This window comes from Xyrauchen texanus, chromosome 19 (genome assembly GCF_025860055.1).
Source record: "Xyrauchen texanus isolate HMW12.3.18 chromosome 19, RBS_HiC_50CHRs, whole genome shotgun sequence".
Classification (NCBI taxonomy): Eukaryota; Metazoa; Chordata; class Actinopteri; order Cypriniformes; family Catostomidae; genus Xyrauchen; species Xyrauchen texanus.
The window spans coordinates 15,223,832-15,246,025 of record NC_068294.1 but is presented as its reverse complement, the minus strand read 5'-3'; the positions used below and the strand labels follow the sequence as shown (position 1 = coordinate 15,246,025).

At 43.8% G+C, this 22,194-nt stretch overlaps 1 protein-coding gene across 2 annotated transcripts in view; it reads right to left on the bottom strand.

Annotated features, from left to right (window-relative positions):
- The window catches only part of LOC127659926 (ADP-ribose glycohydrolase MACROD1-like), a 112,355-nt gene that overhangs the window by 27,123 nt on the left and 63,038 nt on the right, over nucleotides 1-22,194 (bottom strand). For both annotated transcript variants that reach the window (XM_052149920.1, XM_052149918.1), the window contains exon 5: nucleotides 8,526-8,642. In XM_052149920.1, the coding sequence (XP_052005880.1) occupies nucleotides 8,526-8,642 (117 nt within the window). The remainder of the gene's footprint in view (nucleotides 1-8,525; nucleotides 8,643-22,194) is intronic.

The window sequence follows — 22,194 nt, the reverse complement described above, 5'->3', positions numbered from 1 at the left end:
CGTGATTCGCTCTGATTAAAAAGTGGCCCGAGCGCCACGCGTGAGTGGGGACACGGCTCTTGAGCCAGCGTTGGAGAGGACGCATGTGCAACAATCCTAGCTGGAGTACAGCTGATGCCGAAGCCATGAGACCAAGCATCCTTTGAAATCGTTTGACGGGGGCGTGCGCGCCCGCTCTGAATGATGTTGCAAGGCGCCGAATAGCGAGCGCACGCTCTGATGAGAGGCGCGCCGTCATCTGCACTGAGTCTAGCACTATTCCCAGAAAAGAGATATTCTGGCTGGGGGATAGCACGCTCTTTGCAAAATTGATTCTCAGACCCAGACATTCTAGATGACTGATAATCCAAGATCTGTGCGTCGTTAACTGACTCTCTGATTGTGCTAGAATTAGCCAATCGTCGAGGTAATTCAGTATTCGCACTCCCCGCTGTCTCAGGGGGGAAAGTGCTGCGTCCATACATTTCGTGAATGTATGGGGGGCCAATGATAGGCCGAATGGTAGTACTGTGTACTGGTATGACTGTCCCTCGAAAGTAAATCTCAGAAATGGCCTGTGATGAGGCACTATCGGAATGTGAAAGTAAGCGTCTTTAAAATCCACTGATAGAAACCAATCCCCGGGGCGAACTTGCGCGAGGATATGTTTGGTCGTTAACATTCTGAACGAGCGAATCATTAAAGCTTTGTTCAGATGTCTGAGATCTAGGATGATTTCGGACGAGAAAGTAGCGGCTGTAAAAACCCGCCTCGCTCATAGAGGGAGGAACAGTTTCTATAGCGCTCTTCTCTATCAGTTTGAGCACCTCGGTGCGTAGAACATGTGAAACATCTTTCCTCACTTTCATCTCGACCACCGCTGAAAAGCGGGGTGGTATGCGAGCGAATTGAAGCGAGTAACCGTGTCTTATTATGTTCAAAACCCATTTCGGCATGTCGGGGATTTTTTCCCAGGCTTTTGCTCGCACAGATATGGGCTGAATGCTGGCTGGGGGCGTGTCGCAGTGACGTATGGACCCTGCCACAATTGCCTTGTGCTAACACTGAGCTTACAGCTCTCAGAGGCGCGGAGCCGCTGAGCAGCTTTGTTGAGTGCCGAGTGCAGGGGTGCGTGTGAGATTACAGGCACGCACGCTATCTCCGTAATGCTCGCAGCATGAGCTGGAGAAATGTTTGAAACTGTATAGACAGTGTTTACGGGTGGGGGTGCATACATTGTGATAGGCACGCGCGCCACTTTCATAAAGCTTCCCGTTCTTAGCGGGGAGTTTCTTGGCTCGCGCGCCGCATCTGTGATGCTCGCGGCATGGGCCAGAGAACTGTTTGAAACTGTATGGGCAGCGCTTATGGGTGGGGGTGCATATACCGTAGTAGGCACGCGCGCCATTTTCATAAAGCCTCCCACTCGCGGCGGGAGTTTTTTGGTAGAGGTCGACCGATTAATCGGCCGATTTTTAGCATTTTTTACATAATCGGCATCGGCCAATTTCCAAGTATATCAAGCCGATTATTAGGCAGGCGCATCTGTGGGCAGCCTAGTGTTGTTGTGGAACACGTGTTCCACGCACGCTGCCCCTAGAGTCATTTTCCAGCAGAGTGAGCAGACCTCATCCAGTGCCTATAAGGAAGGAGCTAAGTTCCTTGGAGAAAACAGTAGGCCTAAGGATTAAATTTGTATAACTTATTTATATTTAATTAAAAACTTTTGATATTTTACTGCCAACTTCGAGACAAAACGCGACATGACATTCGGCTACTTTGGATATTGATAGCGTAGTTGAAGTTGCGTTATCACAGCAGAAGGGTTGCTATCATGTCACAATAAGTAAGCAAGAATTTTGCAATTACAGACAGTGAATCTGAGACTTTTATTTGTTCTGTTTGTGTGTCTTATATTTGAGAGGGTTGTTACTCAATGCAGAGAAATAAGTAATAAAAAAGATACCAACGCGCTATATGCTATTGAAGGACTGGCTTTGGTAAGCTCGGACGTTACCGGTTCTACTGTCAGAACTGGAGAAATTAAGAAAATACATGTATTATTGCTATAAAGAGAAAGTTATTTTATCTCGCCAGCCATTTCTATGTATAATAATTCTATGAAACCATTTGTCTGTGATGCAATTTAGCTATTCGCAGTCAGAGAGAGAGAGAGATCTCGCGCACAGCGAGCACAACACAGCCCAGCTAAATGAGTGACAGAACTAAACATTCAAACGTAGCATGGTTTAGATCTGTGATATTAGTCTGATTTTATTTTATATTTCGCCTTCCAAAGATTATAAAAAGAATATTTATACATAAGCCGCATTCTGTCTAGCACAACATCCTTCCCTTCACAGCGGTGCACTGACATTTATCCCTAAAATTCAAACTTAACGTCAGAATTAGCACGATCGGTGATTGTTGTAAAATGCTACTGTTGCGAAACTGCGGGATGCGTTTAATAATAAAATAGCGCAAGAGATACCGTTCCCAAGGCGGCGCACGCTCGAAACAGACCGCAACGAGACAAGCAAAGTATAGACTACTTTGGGTTTCATGTGCGCATCTAAACGATCAACTATACACAAAAATATGTCTAAACGACCGACTTGGAGATTCACTTAAACACAGTTTATGTCTTAAATGGACGTAGTTATGGAAATAGTTGGGAGAAAATATGCTGCATCAGGAGTCTATTAGAGCTGAATTCGGTCTTAAAGGGGAAGCATCCTAATAAACATGCCAACGATTGAGCCATTACTGCGAATCAAACAAAAGGCAAAGAGAAAATCACTTACAGCTCTTGAATGAATAACTATGCATTAATAAGCATTAATCTATCTATGATAAACTATGCAGTGTTATTTTACAACTGATTACTAGATTATTAGATTTCTTTTTAGACCACACCTGAACAGTAATGTTAGTAGACCTTCCTGAAATTAAATCACTGTGCCTATATAACATTTAAATTAAAAAGAACCGTTAAGAATACAGTTGAAGGACCGGATCGATAAGCAGTATCGGTAAGATAGTAATACCATTAAAACCTTAACGATACCCATCCCTAGTTATGCCTGTGCTTCTCTTGGATGCTCTGAATATTGGATTACGTGTCTGGATTGCCCCTTAATTAAAGCTGCATTTGGATCTCAACCTTCGTGTCTCGGAGCAGTTCAGTAACACCTGCTTTGTTTATTTAATATATTTGTTATAAATTATTTATATAATATGTTTTTACATTATACATTTTTAATTTAAGTGTCAAGTGTTCAATAAATGTATTTGTTGAGAAATTTTGTCTATCTTAAGTAATTATTTGTGTTACATTTTATCTTACAAATAAAAGGTTCAAATAAGAGGTTAAAAACAAGCACATATCGGCCAAATATCGGCCAAATTAAATCGGCTGCATTAATCGGCCATCGGCCGACCCGGATTTCAAAAGATCGGCATCGGCCTGAAAAAACCAATATCGGTCGACCTCTAGTTTTTGGGCATGCATACAGTGTTTGTGTGTAGGGGTGCATGCATGACAGCAGGCACGTGTGTTACCTTTATAGTATTTCCCGCTTTTACTGGGGAAGTGTTTATAACTGTGGGAACAGTGCTTGTGTGTAGTGGTGCATGACAATAGGCACACGATCTACATTTATGGGGCGTCCAGCTTGAGCTGGGGAAGTATTCGGCACTGTTTGGACAGTATTGATATGTGGGAATGCGCACTTTAGTGTGGACACGTGACCCCTTAGTGACACAGGCAGAAAATGACTCTTTTTGTGATTTCTGCGTGTTGCTGTTAAAACGGCGTTTGATTGCAGGTGAGCGAGTTCTGTGACTGGCCCATTGACTGCTGTACAGACATTTCCAGCCGCTTGTAAGGGGACTGGGTAATGTTTTACACGTTTTCTGAGTCCATGCTGGTGCCCCTGCTCGTGTCCGCTAGTGTCGACGGCGCGGGGTCGAAGGCTGTCATCCTTTTCACCGTCGTCCCCTGACGCGCCGAACGAGACGAGACCCAGCGCTCCGGAGGGGTGCTGGTCTGCCTGCGTGATTTGAACTGGCGGCAGGGAGTCCTCGGGTGGTGGTGAAGCACGCGGGGACTGGCCCGGCGTGACGTCACTGAAGTCCGCGTGCTCTGGCGGCCTCCGTGAGCAGCGCTTTTTCTTGCGTGGCTCGAACAGAGGGGATGGCAGCATGGTGGTAGCAGGCTCGTTCACGGCGAAGGCGGCAAAGCGAGCGCGCAGCTCGGTGAGGCCCAGGGAGTCACATTCGGGGCATCTGCCTCGAGTGAGAGCAGCTTCTGCGTGGTCAGGTCCCAGGCAGCGAGCGCAGATAATGTGACGGTCCCCGTCAGGAAGAGGGCCACTGCACGAGGCGCAGGTCGAAGGCATTTTAAACAACGCCTCGAATTTGCTCTTTACTAAGAACAAAAAAGCGTCGCAGAAGCGAACACTTGAAAAGTTATTGCTTAGTAAAGGATATAAGGTGATGCGCGCCGGATGGCATAGCAGAAGGCTTTGAAGGCGGCTGAAGGCGCCGGCGTCCTCGTAGCAGTCCTGCTGTAGGCTTGTCGACGGCGGGCGAAAAGACTCCAATAATCCAGAGGATCCAGCGAAGAGAAAGTCTTTGCTGAAGGAGATTAAATCTAAAGAACTCTCATGACGGGGCGCCTAATATATAGCCTTAGCCACGCCAATCTTGGCGGGCTCTGAGCGTGCGGGCGTGAAGCGCGCTCATTGGTCGCACGTTCAGAGTCGCCCCGTCATTGGTTCGAGCAAGTTGCCGCAGCACAGCCAATGACCGAGCTGCCTCGCTCATTGCTGTCTGCTGTGCAGCTGCAATGCGTTTTACATAAAGACTTCAATATTTCTGGAGAAACTGAGTTTTCCCATAGCGTAAGCTACTTACGCAATAGGAGAGACCTCTCGAAAGGGAACTGTTGCGAGGGAATCCGAAAATAATGGGAGCGATTGCAAAACTTATTGAGAGGGAATGCTAAACTTATTGAGAGGGAATGTGAAAATATTGGGAGCGATTGCAAAATGTATTGCGAGGGAATGCAAAAATATTGGGAACGATTGCAAAACGTATTGAGTGGGAATGCTAAACTTATTGCGAGGGAACGCAAAACTGTTGCGAAGGAATGTGAAAATATTGGAAGCGATTGCAAAACTTATTGAGAGGGAATGCTAAACTTATTGCAAGGGAACGCAAAACTGTTGCGAGTGAATACGAAAATATTGGGAGCGATAGCAAAACTTATTGCGAGGGAATGTGAAAATATTGTGGAGGAATGTAAAACTTATTGCGAGGGAATGCAAAAATATTGGGAACGATTGCAAAACTTATTGCGAGGGAAAGCTAAAGCTAAACTTTAAAAAAAACATTTGCTAAAAAAAACATTTGCTGGGAGTTTGATTGACTGGCGACCTGATCAATCAATCATAATACGCCATTTTTGTCCGACAAAGTAGTCAGGAGAGAGAAGATTAACGTCGGTGGATTTGAATTTGAATAATGGATTGTAGGCTACTGTACTGACGTCTTTCCGCGGTTAAAACAACAGTCCTTCTGATGTAGGCTACATTCATGTTTAGCCTATTTGATGCTATAAATTAACCAAGGAAAAGATGATCGGTTCACGAGCAGCTTTAACTGAGGTAATCTGTCACGACACATTAAAGAGCCACAAAATAGTAAGCCTATTTATGGTTTAATTTTCTTTGAATGACCAAATTTGAAAGTTGAGACTTTATTAAATGTTACCTGCTTGGTCCTGTCTGTCAGCGCGTTGTCAGTGTCCTCTATGTATTTTTCACGACATTTACAGCTATAAGCACATTATTAATAGCTATAAGCGAAAACTTTAGGTGTCGACAACGTATTATAGCCTACTCCAACATCGAGTGCAAAGTGGGGAGTTGAAAAAAAACTTACGGTGCTCTGTCATCTGCAGCTGCTCCTGGGTGGCGCCTCTTCAGATGCTGGTGCATTGCCGTGGTGCTAGAATGGAAGGCCATCTCCATTTTGCAAAGACGACATATCACGGAATTGTTTCCTTTTAAATGAAAGAATTCCCATACTTTAGAGGAATGAGTGCATGCCGCCTTGCACTTCTGATGGTCTGAGGAGCCACTCGTGTTGCTACTACTTGCCGGTGCCGCCATCTTTGTTTTGGGTCCGACGAATCGACGCGCATATTTTGCGTCGACGTATTTTTTTGTTGTCCCAGCCCTAGAGGGAATGCTAAACTTATTGCGAGGGAACGCAAAACTGTTGTGAAGGGATGTGAAAATATTGGGAGCGATTGCAAAACGTATTGCGAGGGAACGCAAAACTGTTGCGAGTGAATACGAAAATATTGGGAACGATTGCAAAATTATTGCGAGGGAATGCGAAAATATTGGGAACGATTGCAAACTTATTGCGAGGGAACGCAAAACTGTTGCGAGGGAATCCGAAAATAATGGGAGCGATTGCAAAACTTATTGAGAGTGAATGCTAAACTTATTGCGAGGAAACGCAAAACTGTTGCGAGTGAATACGAAAATATTGGGAACGATTGCAAAACTGTTGCGACGGAATCCGAAAATAATGGGAGCGATTGCAAAACTTATTGAGAGGGAATGCTAAACTTATTGCGAGGGAACGCAAAACTGTTGTGAAGGGATGTGAAAATATTGGGAGCTATTGCAAAACTTATTGCGAGGGAACGCAAAACTGTTGCGAGTGAATACGAAAATATTGGGAGTGATTGCAAAACGTATTGCGAGGGAATGCAAAAATATTGGGAATGATTGCAAAACGTATTGAGTGGGAATGCTAAACTTATTGCGAGGGAACGCAAAACTGTTGCAAAGGAATGTGAAAATATTGGGAGCGATTGCAAAACTTATTGAGAGGGAATGCTAAACTTATTGCGAGGGAACGCAAAACTGTTGCGAGTGAATGCGAAAATATTGTGGAGGAATGTAAAACTTATTGCGAGGGAATGCGAAAATATTGGGAACGATTGCAAAACTTATTGCGAGGGAATGTGAAAATATTGTGGAGGAATGCAAAACTTACTGTGAGGGAATGCGAAAATATTGGGAACGATTGCAAAACTTATTGCGAGAGAACGCAAAACTATTGGGAGGGAATGCAAAATTATGTGTTTATATGCACATGCTTACAACCAAAAATCAGAGTATTCCAAAAATCAGACAATGCAATAAAACCTTTTTACATGAGTTCTGAAATCTTTGGATTATTCCCTGTTTTCGACGTCAAAGTGTAAATAGTGATGCACACAACACTTTGGATAAACAGGTAAGAATGCCAGTAAAGGTGTTTAAATGCAGTGCCAAATAGGCATAATGGAAAAAAAATCAATATGTGTCAATCGGTTTATGCTTAAACCCTTTATGAACTTACCAGGATTAAAGAAAACCATTTAATGCGTTAAGATGACCACACATGTTGTCAGCTTGTTATTATTGATGTAAGATCGTGCATGTACTCGCACACACTGATAGCTCAAATTGTGCAGCTTGTTGGGGAGAAGTATGCTAATAATTTTCCAAGCACAAGTGATACAAATTATTTTTACTTTGTAAATAGGCTCTTTGCACTTGGATCAGTACATTTTAAAAGTTTAAAAGTTAAAGAGGGTTTTTCAAAATCCATCACAAATACCTCACATGGACACTGTTCATAAATAACTTTGGATCAGTTGTTATAGAAACAGTGTGTGCTCGACAATGTTATACACAAACACAAATTTCACTCCACAATTACTGCTGATATTTACAATTATATTCAGTACAGTACAGCTTCAGAAAGAAAAATGGAAAACTAGAGAGAGAAATCAAATAAAGGCCAAATAAAACCAGCAGAGGACTTAACCTATAGTGTGTGGTGATGGATCTGTGTTTGTGTGGGGGAATGTTGAGAATCGGCAGCATGTGCAACTCAGTCTCTGAAGCTAGATACAGTTGGGGGGGATCATAAATTAGACATGAAAATTACTGCTAAGAGTGCGAATAAATTAAAGTATGCTTGCTTCTGTAAACACTGTCTGACTACATAATTACTAAACACTCTCTGGAAGAGTGAAAGAGAGAGAAAGAGATGGATGGGGGAGGGAGGGAGAGTGATAGGCAAAAAGGTTTGTGATGATGGTTTATTTATACGGCGACGTGCCACATGTAAACTAATGTTTGACATTTCACTAGATAGGTTGCCCAACACCTGCTCATAATCCTGAGACTGAAAATGAAATCCATTGGCAAATGTGCACTTCTGACATTTATCAAGTGTAATTTAGTTTCTGCAAAAGTACAGCACTGAATTTGAAGCGATCAAGCGTAAAAACAAGTCTAATTATGTTCTCTGCCTTATCTAATCACCATACTGGAAAAGATGCTATGCATTATTTGCAATAAATTATTCTGAATTCATCATACCTAAACTAAAGAAAACATTTCAGATTAATGTTTTAATTTCAATTTATGATGCTCTTGTATGACGAACAGTATGCTTCATGAGAGACTCACATCTTGCAGGCAGGCCGTAGGCTCCAGAAATCTTCGCCTCCCCTGTTTCACAACCGTTCAAAGTGGCACATTCCTTCCTCAGTAGAGGGCCAGCCCCACGATGAATGGCACCATCCACTAAAGGGGTAGAATTTTGAGAAAGATGCTGTAAAATTGTTAAAGGACAAGGAGGAGGCGAGAACTGGTTTGGTAATATAAATAATATTTTAATTATAAACACACACACACTCGCACACACACACAGAGGTTTCGGACAGCGGCCTTTATCCCTCTGAGGCTTGATTAGCCTGATTAGGGGCCGGGTGTCCAGCATCACGACCTGCCCCCGCCCTCCACCCTGCCACATTCCTCCCTCGTTCTCTCAGACCGGGGAGCCCCCGGCATGACGTACATCCCCCACCCCCTCTTTCCCTGGGGGGGTGTGTGCCTTCCGCCCCGTCTGCCGGCAGGTCATCTCCGCCTTCTTGAATCTGGGAGGGGACAGGAGGGAGGAAACAACAATAATTCAAAACACAGGGGGTACTCTCTACACCCTCTAGTGGACGACAGCCGCGCCTCAGCAGGTGGATCGGAGGCAGTCCTCCGGCTCCTGGCGGACAGAACACCCTGCCACATTTTTGGTGGACGGTAGGGGTCTCCCCCACCCTTGGCAGTGGTAACCTCTACAGGCGGTTGGTTGGGAGCCCCTCCTCCCCTCACGGTCGGCGTCCGTGCCTCTGTCCTCCAGTGGATGGCTGCGTCTGCTCCTTTCGGGTGGTTGGTAGCGGCGAGAACTCAACTTCCCGGGTTTCAGCACCAATGTAAAAGGGTTAAAGGGAAAGTAGGAGGCGAGAACCGGCTTGATAATATAAATAATATTTTTTATCATAAACCCGCCCTGCCACATATGTCTTAAGACTTTTAAACAACATAACAATAACACTGTACAATCTTTGTACAGAGAATATCTTTCATAGGAAAGATAAGACCTGACCAAATGAAAAAAAAAAAAAGTTTTAACAACTAAGTATGTGTAGTTCTCTTTATAAAAGTAAGATGTGTTAGTCTAGATGTATAATTTTCATTTAGCATGCAAGTAGACCTGGGGTCAGATTCAGATTCAAAAATCATAATTATTACTATATATAATATATTATTATTATTATTATTATTATATCTTTTTTATTGTAATTGCAACACATTTTGATTTATAGAATTTACATTATATACTTTTTTATCTGGGACATCTGCATGCCATATTCTTTACATTGAGTACACATCTAAAACAAGCTGAGGAGTTTGTTCCTGAATGAATTCATTTCTATTTTATACATCAGTAAATCAAGACATTGGCCCTCTTTGCAGCATGACAAACAAAACTTTTATTCAAATTATGACAATTGACACATTTCTCAATTAGTTAATTGTGGCAGCTGTAACTGAAATCTCGAAAATGTATTTGATTCATTGTGCAGCCATAATATATATATATATATATATACTGTACACACACACACAGTAGCATGATAATGTATGTGAACCTTTTGAAATTAGATGGTTTTCAGCATAAATTGAAGTTTTTCATGAAATGTGATCTCATCTTCATCAAAATCACAAGTATAGACAAACCCGATGTTTAAGCTAACAACACACAAATAATTGTAATATTTAATGTCTACTGAACACATCCCATTAAACATTCACAGTGATATGGAAAAAGTAAGTGAACCCTTTTAATAACTGGTCAATTCTCCTTTAACAGCAATAACCTTAACCAAGTGTAGCTGCGGATCAGACCTGAATAACATTCAGAAGTCATTTTGGACCATTCTTCCTTACAGAACTGATTCAGTTCTTCAGATTCTTAGGATGTCTGGTGTGAACAGCTCTCTTGATCTCATTCCACAGCATCTCTATGGGGTTAAGGTCCGGGCTCTGAATGGGACACTCCAAAAAAATGCTGCATTGCCCAACTTATAATGAGCTTCATCTGGTGCACAGCCACCCTGTGATTATCCTGTAGGATATCTTGATAAACTTGGGAATTCAATACAATCATTGTTGTGTTATTAGTTAAAACAGATTGTGTTTGTTCATTATTTTAAGTTAGATGAAGATCAAACCAGATTTTAAGACAAATTCATACATACATGCAGGTAATTCCAAAAGGTTCATATACTTTTTCTTGAAACTGTATACTGTATGTATTGCAAAATAACTTCTATTAAATGTGCAATTTGATTTAGACATATGAATGGGTGATTTTGCCACAGCATTTTGACTAAAGAAGGCCTTGGGCCGAAACGCTGCTATTTTTAAATAACGAAGAACCAATATTTTTGAAAAACATTTCCAGAGTGTATATCTTCCTTTTTCTTCTTTTGCATGGCACAGTATTTTAAACAAACAAGCAACTTAATTATATTAAAAAAAACAAATAGGTGGTGTTGTCTTTAAATTGTCTTTAAAATTCACTTGGCTCAAGAATCTGAGGGGACATATGCATGATGTTTCTAGAAGTACTATAAATGCAAAACGCTTTAATACCAGGCCTTTTAAGTAGCCCAACCCCGCCAATTTTTCATTTCTTTTGGACACAGAAAAGTCTTATTTCTCACAGCACTGAGGGCAGTGAATGGAGGCACATAACAGTTTTACTGGAGGGTTTTCTGCACCCTGGCAATTTTTTTGATATGTGCTTAGAAGCTGTAGAAGTGAGAGGATAGAGTGGTAACCAGAGAGACAGATAGGGAATGTGCACAAGGAAATGTAGTAATGCCAAAGAGAGAGTGAGGTTAAGAGAAGGAAGGGGAAAGGAAGATGGAGGAACAGATGGAGGGAAGTTGTACTCTGGGGTTTGGAGGGAGGAAAGGAGGAAGGAGGAAGAGGAGGTATGAGATATGGCTGTTGGGAAAAACTTGCCTTCCTGTGTAATTGCAACATGCACACATGCACTTTTATATTAAACACTGATATCTTGTTAGCAGGTGTTAATTGGCTATTTGCTTACCTGACAAGGGGTTTATGACATGGAAAAAATACACATTTATTTTCCTATATTCCATAGAGGTCTTTTTTCCAGCGCACACTCACATTTGCTCCTTGCACGCAACCCCAAACAACACCCAATCATACACCCAAACATGCATGCATGTGCAATGAATACGCATGATTTTGGTAAACAAAAGCATTCATTAACAGTTTTACTCGATTTCCAGTCAAATCAGTTTGGCCCCGGCCTGGACAGCACTAACAAGTGTCACTGAAAGGCATCTTATTGGCTGAGCTGGTCACCAAGGCAGCCATTAGTAAGAGCATTTGATAGGATCTGGCACATCTGCTTGCCCATGTCACAAATCCCTCGACACCAAAGCACTATCTCTCTCTAAACACTTGCCCAGCATTCTGGGTTTTCAACCAGAATGCCAACCGACCACTCTCTGTCAAGTGGACTACAGAGAAACACACACACTCAAATTAGAATAATCAATCCGTATAGATTTTTGCGCTGCTATGTAAATACAGAAATGTTACATATATTGACACTTTACGAGTTAAAGGGATAGTTCACACAAAAATAGAAATGGAAAAATGGGGTTTGAAACCACAGAAACCACTGTAAATGATAACAACATTTCATTTTGGGGTGAATTTTTCCTTTAAGAGGAAGGCATATGTCATAAAGCAACTTTACACCCCAAATACACCAACACATCAAATGAGACTCTAATGTCACAGTGTCCTTTCATACAATCTGGAGCTCTCCTCTACTCTGAGCATCAGAAATTATCTGACTGATTTATTCTACTGTAAACTGTAATTTTTAGCACATATATTTATCTGTGCCATTTGCAAGTATGATCCATTTGACCGTAAAGCCAGGAAATCCAGCACAAATTACTTATTTTCCATTACTCATCTCCTACCTCTCTTCCATCCTTCCATCATCACTCACTTTCTCTTTCCATATGTCCCTTCCTTCCTTACATTGTCTGTCTTGTAGCATCTCTGAGCTGGCTGAGAATACAGGATGCTAGTGATTGAAAACAGTACATGAAAAAAAAAAAACATATACCATCATACAACACATACAGGGTGAAAAATGAACCAGGGCTCGCTTGTTGCAAAAATCCCACCGGAAGTGACAAAAATGCGTTGAGGCAAGAAAAGCAGCTGCAGTGAATTCCTCTGTTTTTCAATTACCTGTTATATATTATTATTCTACTCTAGGCCTTAATATGAATTTAGTGCATCCGCAGACCTATATTTATTTGGTAGCTCAGCTGGCGAGAGTTGTTGAAGGTATAAATGTATGAAGTGTTTTGTTTTTTATGAAACTCCAAAATGTACAGTGATTACTTTCATTTTACTTCCATAATTTATCAAATAAAGAATTTATTTCAATTGATTTAATGTAAATATTTTACAAAAATGGAAAACACACTATAGTTTGGGCCAAACAGGTAAGGAGAAATGGTGCATTCAAGTCATGTCGGAATGAGTGTATTTAAGAGTTTAACACACCGCAAAGTTGTAATTAGAACTCGGGTTTTACTTTGAGCTCCGTTTTTCTGAGTTGGGTGCATGCTGATTTAAGAAACATAGCAAATTGTTATTGGTAATAATTCAGTTTTTCTTTAGGTTTTTGGCTGTGCAGTTTAGTTTGTATGCATTTTTTGTAGTGTTAATGAAGAATAACGATAAAACATATAAGTAATAAGACTCAGCTAGCTGGTTAATGCACAGCAAGCATTTGCAACAAAACTACACTGATGAGCCAAAACATAATGGCCACCAGCCTAATATGCTGTTGGTCCTACACGTGTCGCCAAAACAGCACCAAGCCGCAGAGGCGTGGACTCTACAAGACCCCAGAAGATGTCCTGTGGTATCTGGCACCAAGACATTAGCAGCAGATCCTTCAAGTCCTGTAAATTGCGAGGTGGAGCCGCCATGGATCGGACTTGTTGGTCCAGCACATCCCACAGATGCTCAATTGGATTAAGATCTGGAGAATTTGGAGGCCAGGGCAACATCTTGAACTATTCATCATGTTCCTCTAACCATTCCCAAACAAAGTGTGCAGTGTGGCAGGGTGCATTATCCTGCTGAAAGAGGCCACTGCCATCAGGGAATACCATTACCATAAAGGGGAGTACCTGGTCTGCAACGATGTTTAGGTAGGTTGCAAGTGTCAAGTTGACAGCCACATGAAAGGTCAACCCCAGGGTTTCCCAGCAGAACATTGCCCAGAGCATCACACTCCCTCCACTGGCTAGTTGTCTTCCCACAGGCCATCCTGGTGCCATCACTTCTCCAGGTAAACAGTAAACAGAGTACAGTATATGATAACACAATTGTAATTTTTGGGTGAACTATCTCTTTAATAAAAAAAGAAAAAACAATAATCCTTTTTGACACTGGACACGTATAGTTCTATCTCAAGAGTTCTTTTATTTATTCTCCTGTTATTTTAACACATCCAACTGTTTTGCTCCCTCAGCTTTAGTCCTTTTCCTGCCTTAAACACCAACATGCAGAGACTCTCTCTGCATGCAATGCTCAGAGGCTGTGTCCTCCCTAATGTATAGTTTGTCCCTGCCTAATTATCACCCAGGTTTGCCTTAACAAACCTCTGGAGTGCAGCCAACAAAAAGAGAGGGAGAGAGTGTGAGAGAGGGAGCGAGAGGAAGCTGATGTGTTTGCGTACTGGTGACAGAAATAGAGAGAAAAGAGGTGTTGGAGTGTTAGGGAGTGAGGAGAAGAGGTGATGGGTAGGGCAGAGAGACAGAACGATGGGTGAAGAGCAAACTAAAGACAGCTAGAGAGAGCGAGATGGAAGACATGCAGAGGCACGAACTGACAGTGAGGTATAAAATGAGGGAGGTGAAGGTCAGGCCTAAATCAGTCTACTTTGCCATTTGAGTTTGAAGAACTAGATAAAAACTCAGCAGTGCACACTTCTGAATTTGTGTTTGTGTGTGGGTGAGATGCAGTTATGATGAGTTGGATTCTCAAGTGCAGATATATCACTGATATTGATTAGCTAACAGGCAGGCACTTAACAAGGGCACAAAGAGCACGAACGGCACATGCTTAAAACACACACACACACACACACACACACACACACACACACACACACACACACACACACACACACACACACAAATACTGAGTCAACAGTTGGAAATTTCTGTTAATGTCCATAGCACTCTACTATCATAAATAACATACAAGAGATTGTGCAGTGCACTTTCACAAACACGCGCACACACACACACACACACACACACACACACACACACACACCTCTCATTCAGATTCAGGATATGTACATAAGATTTAAGATCTGAAACAACATTTGTACACAGTTTAAGAACACACAAGGCTAAATAAGATTTGCTTAATTGACATATCTATATCTACTGACAATGTTCGAAATTCACAAAACAATACTAATCAAAAACAAATTATCTCAGTTATAAATCACACTTCATGACGACCTATCTGTTGCTGTGTGAAATACTCCGGTTTGCTTTTAAACGGTTCATTATTGGTAATAATTTAATTTAGGACTATTGCACAAGAGGTAAGGTTAATTTCAGACTGATCACAATGTGAAATCAGTAACAGGAGGTCGAACATTTTGCTGCTGAAATCGGTCTGTGCTTACCGAAACTTGAACCACTGCCCCCAGTGGCTGAAGATGAAAGTGTTGTTAAGATGAAATGTCCACAGGGTGGCGCCAAAAATAAAGTTGTATTTTTGTTGTAAATGGTGTAATATAGTCAACAGGAATGTTTTTTCTATTTAACCTATTCCCAAACCCAAACCCCAACTGTAAACCTAAATGTCAGTGGAGCAAGTATGTAATATTAGGGCAAAAATGCAACCTCCGAAACGTGCTCATCATTTTTTTGTGAATGCGATTAATTCCTGGTTTCCAAGGGACTAGAAACCAGGTCTTGGAGTAAATGTTTTTCCTTTTTACATAGGACATAATAGCTGTTTCTCAATGCAAAGAACGCAGAGAATGGCCTTGTGTTCTTATGAAGACCAGTCTTGCTTAGCCACCTTGTAACAATGAACTAAGAAGGATATGAGGACGTAGAATGCATCTATTGCAAGCTTTGAGCGGCTGTGGCTCTGGTGGTAGAGCGGATTGTCCACTAATCGCAGGGTTGGTGGATCGATTCCCGGCCCACACAACTCCAAATGCCAAAGTGTCCTTGGGCAAGACACTGAAGTTGCTAGGCTAGCGCCTTACATGGCCCAATGGCAGGCTAGCGCCTTGCATGGCAGCTCTGCCTTGTTTGGTGTGTGAATGTATGGGTGAATGAGATGCAGTGTAAAGCGCTTTGAATACCGCTAAGGTTAAAAAGGCACTATATAAGTGCAGACCATTTACCATTTGAGATGTGCTGCGATCTTCCTATTGTGCCATTAACCATCACAGAGCACATTTGAAGCCAGTGATAGAGCTTCTGGCATTATCCCACACCAGTGACATCATTATTATCATCACACAAGTGAGGGTTTGCAGGACTAGTGACACGATAAAAGAAAAAAGTTTGAGAACATTTACTTAATGTGTTTATTACTATATTAATATGATGCCCAACAAAACAACAAATGTTGGCGGAGTATGAGGACACTCACGAGCCGTCAGACTTTTGCGATCTCACAGCGGGAAACTCTTGGGAAAAACACAATGATAAATGTCCTTCGTCTGCCACCGTAGTACTGGATTATTGCCCACAAGTCATCATACGATACATCCTCAATAGTCGGCCTGATCAACAAAACATCCAGGTAATGTACCTGCATTCTTGAGCATTGCAACTGAAATTAGGCAGTAGATGATGACGTCGAACGAGTCTACAAGAACGTAAGAACACAAAAGAATGCACATTGAGAAACAGCCGCTGAGTTCAGAATTGCATACTACCATACTACTCTTACTATTTCTGCCACAGACAGTATATAAATCAGTGGTGCCACATGGAAAGGTAAACATGTTTGAGTCAATGCTAACATGTCTGATGGAGATAGCATCTGTCAGTAATTCGGCAGCATGGGGGATGATTTCAGAGTACACGAACTTTCGAAAACGAATCGGTTACTAACGTAACCTCGGTTCTCTCTAGATGAGGGAACGAGTATTGCGTAAGCTAGCTTACGCTACGGGAAAGATTAATCTTTTCTGAGATATTGAAGCCAAAAAATTATCCTTAATTTTGTATCCATTGTCAACGCAATGCGGCAGCTGCAGACCTTGAGCGGGCTAGCTAGCGAGCTCATTGGTTGCTCTGCGGCAACTGCTGCAACCTATAGAGCGAGCTTGAGCTGAACTCGCATCCAATGAGAGGCGTCCAGCGCTCACTGCATCAAAGCCCGCCAAAAGGGCGTGACTAGAGTGCATATAAGCGTAGTTCAGTAGGCTGGAATCCTGGTTTTCATTGAATGAAGCGAAAAATCGCTCGTGGCGCGAGCACGGCCGGTTACGCAATACTCGTTCCCTCATCTAGAGAGAACCGAGGTTACGTTAGTAACCGATTCGTTCTCTTACGAGAGGTTCTCTCGTATTGCGTAAGCTGCTTACGCTACGGGAACCCTTTGTCAATGCCGTGCGCGCCAAGCATCCACTGCATGAGCCCCAGGGAATTAAGGGGGCCCCGGGGGAGCCCTTGTGAGTGGGGAATTAATATTTGGCCGGCAAGAGTGTGGGCCAGTGTGTGTGTAGTACATAAGCACATAGACAGAGCGGCGGTGCCGGTCTGTGTGGACTGTGTCCCATTAATGCAGCTCACCAGGGGAGCTGTAGCGTATTAAACCGCTAGCAGTTTAGCCTGCAGGGCGGGTACTTCCAGAATGTAATATCTGACAAAGGTGGAGGGATAAGCCCAGCCCTCTGCCACACATATGTCGTGAATGGAAATCCCGCTGGACCATTCCCACGAGGAGGCCATGCCTCTAGTGGAGTGAGCCTTAATGCCTAGCGGGCATGGTAGGTCTTTTGACGCCGCACGCTGCAGCAATAGCGCCCACTATCCATCTGGACAGTGTCTGTTTCGAGGCGGCGAGACCTTTGGTGCGCCCTCCGAACGAAACGAAAAGCTGCTCGGAGCTTCTGAAAGATGCGGAGCGCGCAGTATACAATCTCAGTGCTCTGTCTGGGCAAAGGAGATTGGCATCGCGTTCGCTATCAGATGCTGGTAGCGCCGACAAGGAAATGATCTGTGCTCTGAAAGGAGTACCGACCACCTTGGGGACGTAGCCGTGTCTAGGCTTTAAAATGACCTTGGAGTCACTTGGTCCAAACTCAAGACACGCAGCGCTGACAGATAGCGCGTGAAGGTCTCCCACCCGTTTAACTGATGCAGTTAGAAAAACGGTTTTAAGTGAGAGGTGTTTCACATCCACGGATTGAAGCAGTTCGAAAGGGGGGGCTTTCATAGCTTCGAGAACTATAGAAAGGTCCCAGATAGGAACCGATGGGGGGCGCGGAGGGTTCATCCTTCTAGCTCCCCTGAGGAAGCGGATGACCAGCTCGTTTTTACCCTGTGACTGGCCGTGCAGGGGTTCAGCGAATGCCGCGACGGCCGCCACGCATCACTTTGAGCGTGGATGGGGATCTGCCCTTATCCAGCAGCTCTTGTAAAAACACGAGCAGCGGCGACACCCCACATGTCCATGGGTCCAGGTCTCTGTCGGTGCACCATTTTGAAAACACAGACCATTTTGACTCATAGAGTCTTCTCGTGGAGGGGGCTCTAGCATGTATGATGGTGTTTATTACTCCTTCTGGCAAAGCGACGGTAGTCGTTGATCACCCACGCTGTAGCCCAGCTCTGGGTGGGGATGCCAGATCGTTCTGCGAGCTTGCGAGAGGAGATCTGCTCTCACTGGGATGGGCCACGGCGCTGTCAGTGACAGCTGCGTAAGCTCCGGGAACCATGTTTGATTCTCCCAGCTGGGCTATGAGGAGCACCGAGTGGCGCGTTCCCTGATACTCTGCATTACCTGTGGCAATAGCGAGACGGGAGGGAAGGCGTAAAGCGGGCGGTTGGGCCAGTCATGGGCCAGCATGTCCTCGCTTTTTGAGAAAAATATTGGGCAGTGAGAGTTCTCTTCTGACGCAAAGAGGTCTATCTCTGCTCTGCCGAATATGCGCCATAACGTCTGGACTGTTTGAGCGTGCAGGGACCATTCCCCTGGGGGAATATTTTCTCTGGACAGTCTGTCTGGGCCGTCGTTCAGGTGGCCTGGCACGTGCGTCGCCCTCAGCGAGCGCAGGTGGCGCTGGGACCAACTCAGTATGCGTTTCGTCAGATGGAAGAGGTTCCTGGATCTGACACCGCCCTGACGGTTTAGATAGGATACCACAGACCTGTTGTCCGAGCGGACCAGGACGTGGTGACTTTGAATGATCGGGAGGAAGCGCAAGAGCGCGTACTCGACCGCTATCATTTCCAGACAATTTATGTGAAGGAGCTTTTCCTGAACTGACCATAGGCCAAAAACCGGAGAGCCCTCGCGAGACCGCGCTCAAGCCGCGTTGGACGCTGCCTGTCGAGATGACTTTTCGGCGAGATACAGCTCCGATCGTCACTCCCCGCTGATACCACTCGGCCACTGTCCAGGGCTGCAGAGCTGAAATACAGGTCTGAGTCACTCTGATTGGCTGGCGGCCTGTGGCCCAAGCCCGGCGAGACGCTGGTGTTTAGCCAATGCTGAAGCGGGCGATGCGCAGTAAACCCAGTTGAAGTACTGCTGCGGCTGTGGCCATGTAGCCTAGCACTCTCTGAAACTTTTTCAGAGGTGTGAGGCTGTTCATCTGAAATGACGCTGCTAGTCGCTGCACACGGCGCCGGCTGTGTAGATAAGCGAGCCGTCATTGCCACTGAGTCTAGTTCTATTCCAAGGAAGGAAATTGTCTGACTGGGCTGTAGTGAGCTCTTGGTCCAATTGACTGCAAGGCCCAAACTGTTCAGATGTCTGAGGAGAACTGTCCTGTGAGACAGAAGCTCCGTATGTGATTGTGCCAAAATCAGCCAATCGTCCAAATAGTTCAGAATTCGCAAACCCTGACTCCGAGCGCCGCGTCCATGCACTTCGTGAAAGTACGGGGTGCTAAGGACAGGCTGAACGGAAGGACGGTGTATTGATAAACCTGGCCGTCGGCGTAATCTCAAGAATGGCCTGTGACGGGATTTATCTGAATCTGAAAGTATGCATCTTTCAGATCGAGAGAAATAAACCAGTCCCCTGGCGCATCATGCGCGAGGAGTTTGCTGGTTGTAAGCATTTTGAACGGTCTTTTGCAAGCGCTTTGTTCAAAACCCTGAGATCTAATATTGGTCTGAGGCCGCCGTCTTTCTTGGGGACAAGAAAATAACGGCTGTAAAACCCCGACTCGCTCAGGGGAGGCAGCACTCTCTCTATGGCCCTTTTGCACAGAAGGTTTGCTATTTCTGAACGAAGCATGCACGCTGCTTCCGTGTTCACAGTAGTTTCGAGCCGCACTCTGAAGCGAGGAGGACGGCGATCGAACTGTAGCAAATAGCCCTGTTTTATTGTACTTAACACCCATTCGGATATCCCTGGAATATCTTCCCACGCTTTGAAGCGTAATGTTAGAGGGTGAGTGGCCAAATCGCTCTGATTGCCGCACACAGCGCACTGAACAGAATGTGTGAGCGCGCTTACTGTGCTTATGCTGGACTGCTCGCAGACAGCAGGGACAGGCTGTTCTGTGAGTGACTTCCCGATTGAGGTGAATGGGGAAAGAGTCACGTCTGTTAAGTGATACGCAAGCATAGTCACGGGCACGGGACTTAAAAATCTTAAAAAAGACGCTCGTACTCTTTTGTGAAGTTCTTTAAGAACTAGCTTGCTTTTAAAAAGGATACGTCGCCGGATGGCGTAGCTCGCAGGACTGCTGAAGGTGGCGAAGACGGCTGGCTTCTTCGAGCGCTGTCCACGCTTGCTTGATGCCCCTCGAACGGCGACGCGGCTTCCGGTTCAGTGATGCGAAGAGCTTCGCTGAAGAGATGAAAATCAGGGTTCCAGCCTACGAACTATGCTTATATGCACTCTAGTCACGCCCTTTTTGGCGGGCTTTGATGCAGTGAGTGCGCGGACGCCTCTCATTGGATGCGAGTTCGCCCAAGCTCGTCTATAGGCTGCAGCAGTTGCCGCAGAGCAACCAATGAGCTCGCTAGCTAGCCCGCTCAAGGTCTGCAGCTGCCGCACTGCGTTGACAATGGATACAAAATTAAGGATAATTTTTTGGCTTCAATATCTCAGAAAAGATGAATCTTTCCCGTAGCGTAAGCTAGCTTACGCAATACGAGAGAACCTCTCGTAAGAGAACTCAATTAGACAAAAATCTATTAAATTAACAAATGGGCATGATATACTACTGATTTGAGAATGCATTATTTTAATGCATATTATTTACATTTGTGTACGATGAAAGACAACGCGAAGTTATGCAAGAGATATGACAGCACAGATGTAGAAAAAACGGTTGCCTAGGACAAAGGTCGAATATACAGTTTAGCGGCTATTAAACAGCCATATTTGACTGCAGAGTTCTATGACTGACCAATCTCGAATCAAGGATGGCAGAGAGTGGTGTAATTAACAGCTTTATTTTGTAATACAGTCTGGTTAAAGGTGATTTCTCAATACACAGTCTACTGGAAAAACAGTTGTTGCATGTTACACAATCATTGGTTAGAACCCCCCGAGACCAGGAGCATTACGAGCCCGTAACTAATGACTAAAATAGCAGCTCTCAGATAATTGCAGATGTAGTTTTGGATCCTCACGAGAGCACTACTTATTTGATGGACTGTAATTTATAAGTAGGATGTTTAACAATGTCATTATTGCCCAGTTTTCTCTTACAAACAAATACTGTAGCAGTACTATGATACAGTGATAGCATCAGATGTTAATACTTTGGTACTTTGAAATTTTGTTTTTTATTATCATATTCATGCACCATGCTGTTTATGTTGTATTTCAATGCATTTCATAGAATACCATGGTGCAACTACAACAGTACAATATGTCCAAAATACATAAGTACCCCCTTGACAGGATATTTATTTTTGGTTAAACTCTCCCTTGAAATATCAGTTCAGAATGTACTGTACCGTATGTGTGGCTTTTGCCAAAGAGTTCACTACTTGATGAGTATATGTTTGTACAGATAGAGGGGAGCAACCTGAAGGTCTTAATGTATTTCTGGGAAGATCTACCGTCTTGTCAGATCAAAGGACTTTTTAATACATCACAGTGAGCAAACGATTTCGAAAAAGCACCGTCTCTCTTTAATTCCACTGTTTTATTCAGAATCTGCAGATGAATTGTTTTTCTCTTGTTTGTTTGTGTGTGTATGTGTGTATTGGGAGGAAAGAGTTGCTCTATAAGAGATGGTTTAAGAGTTTAGCACTCATTTCATCTCACTGGGTCTATTGCTCCTCAAATAGCGCCTCTGTTCTCTGTCATGGGGCTATCAGAGATCAGCTGTTAAAATTCAGAGAAGTGCAAAGCCTTGGGCTGACAACAGCTCCCATCACACTCACTTTCTCGCTCTCTCACCTTTGCTTCCACCTGCTGATTCTCACTTGCTCTCTTTCACCTTGTAATTCCACTCACACTTCTCCTATGTTTC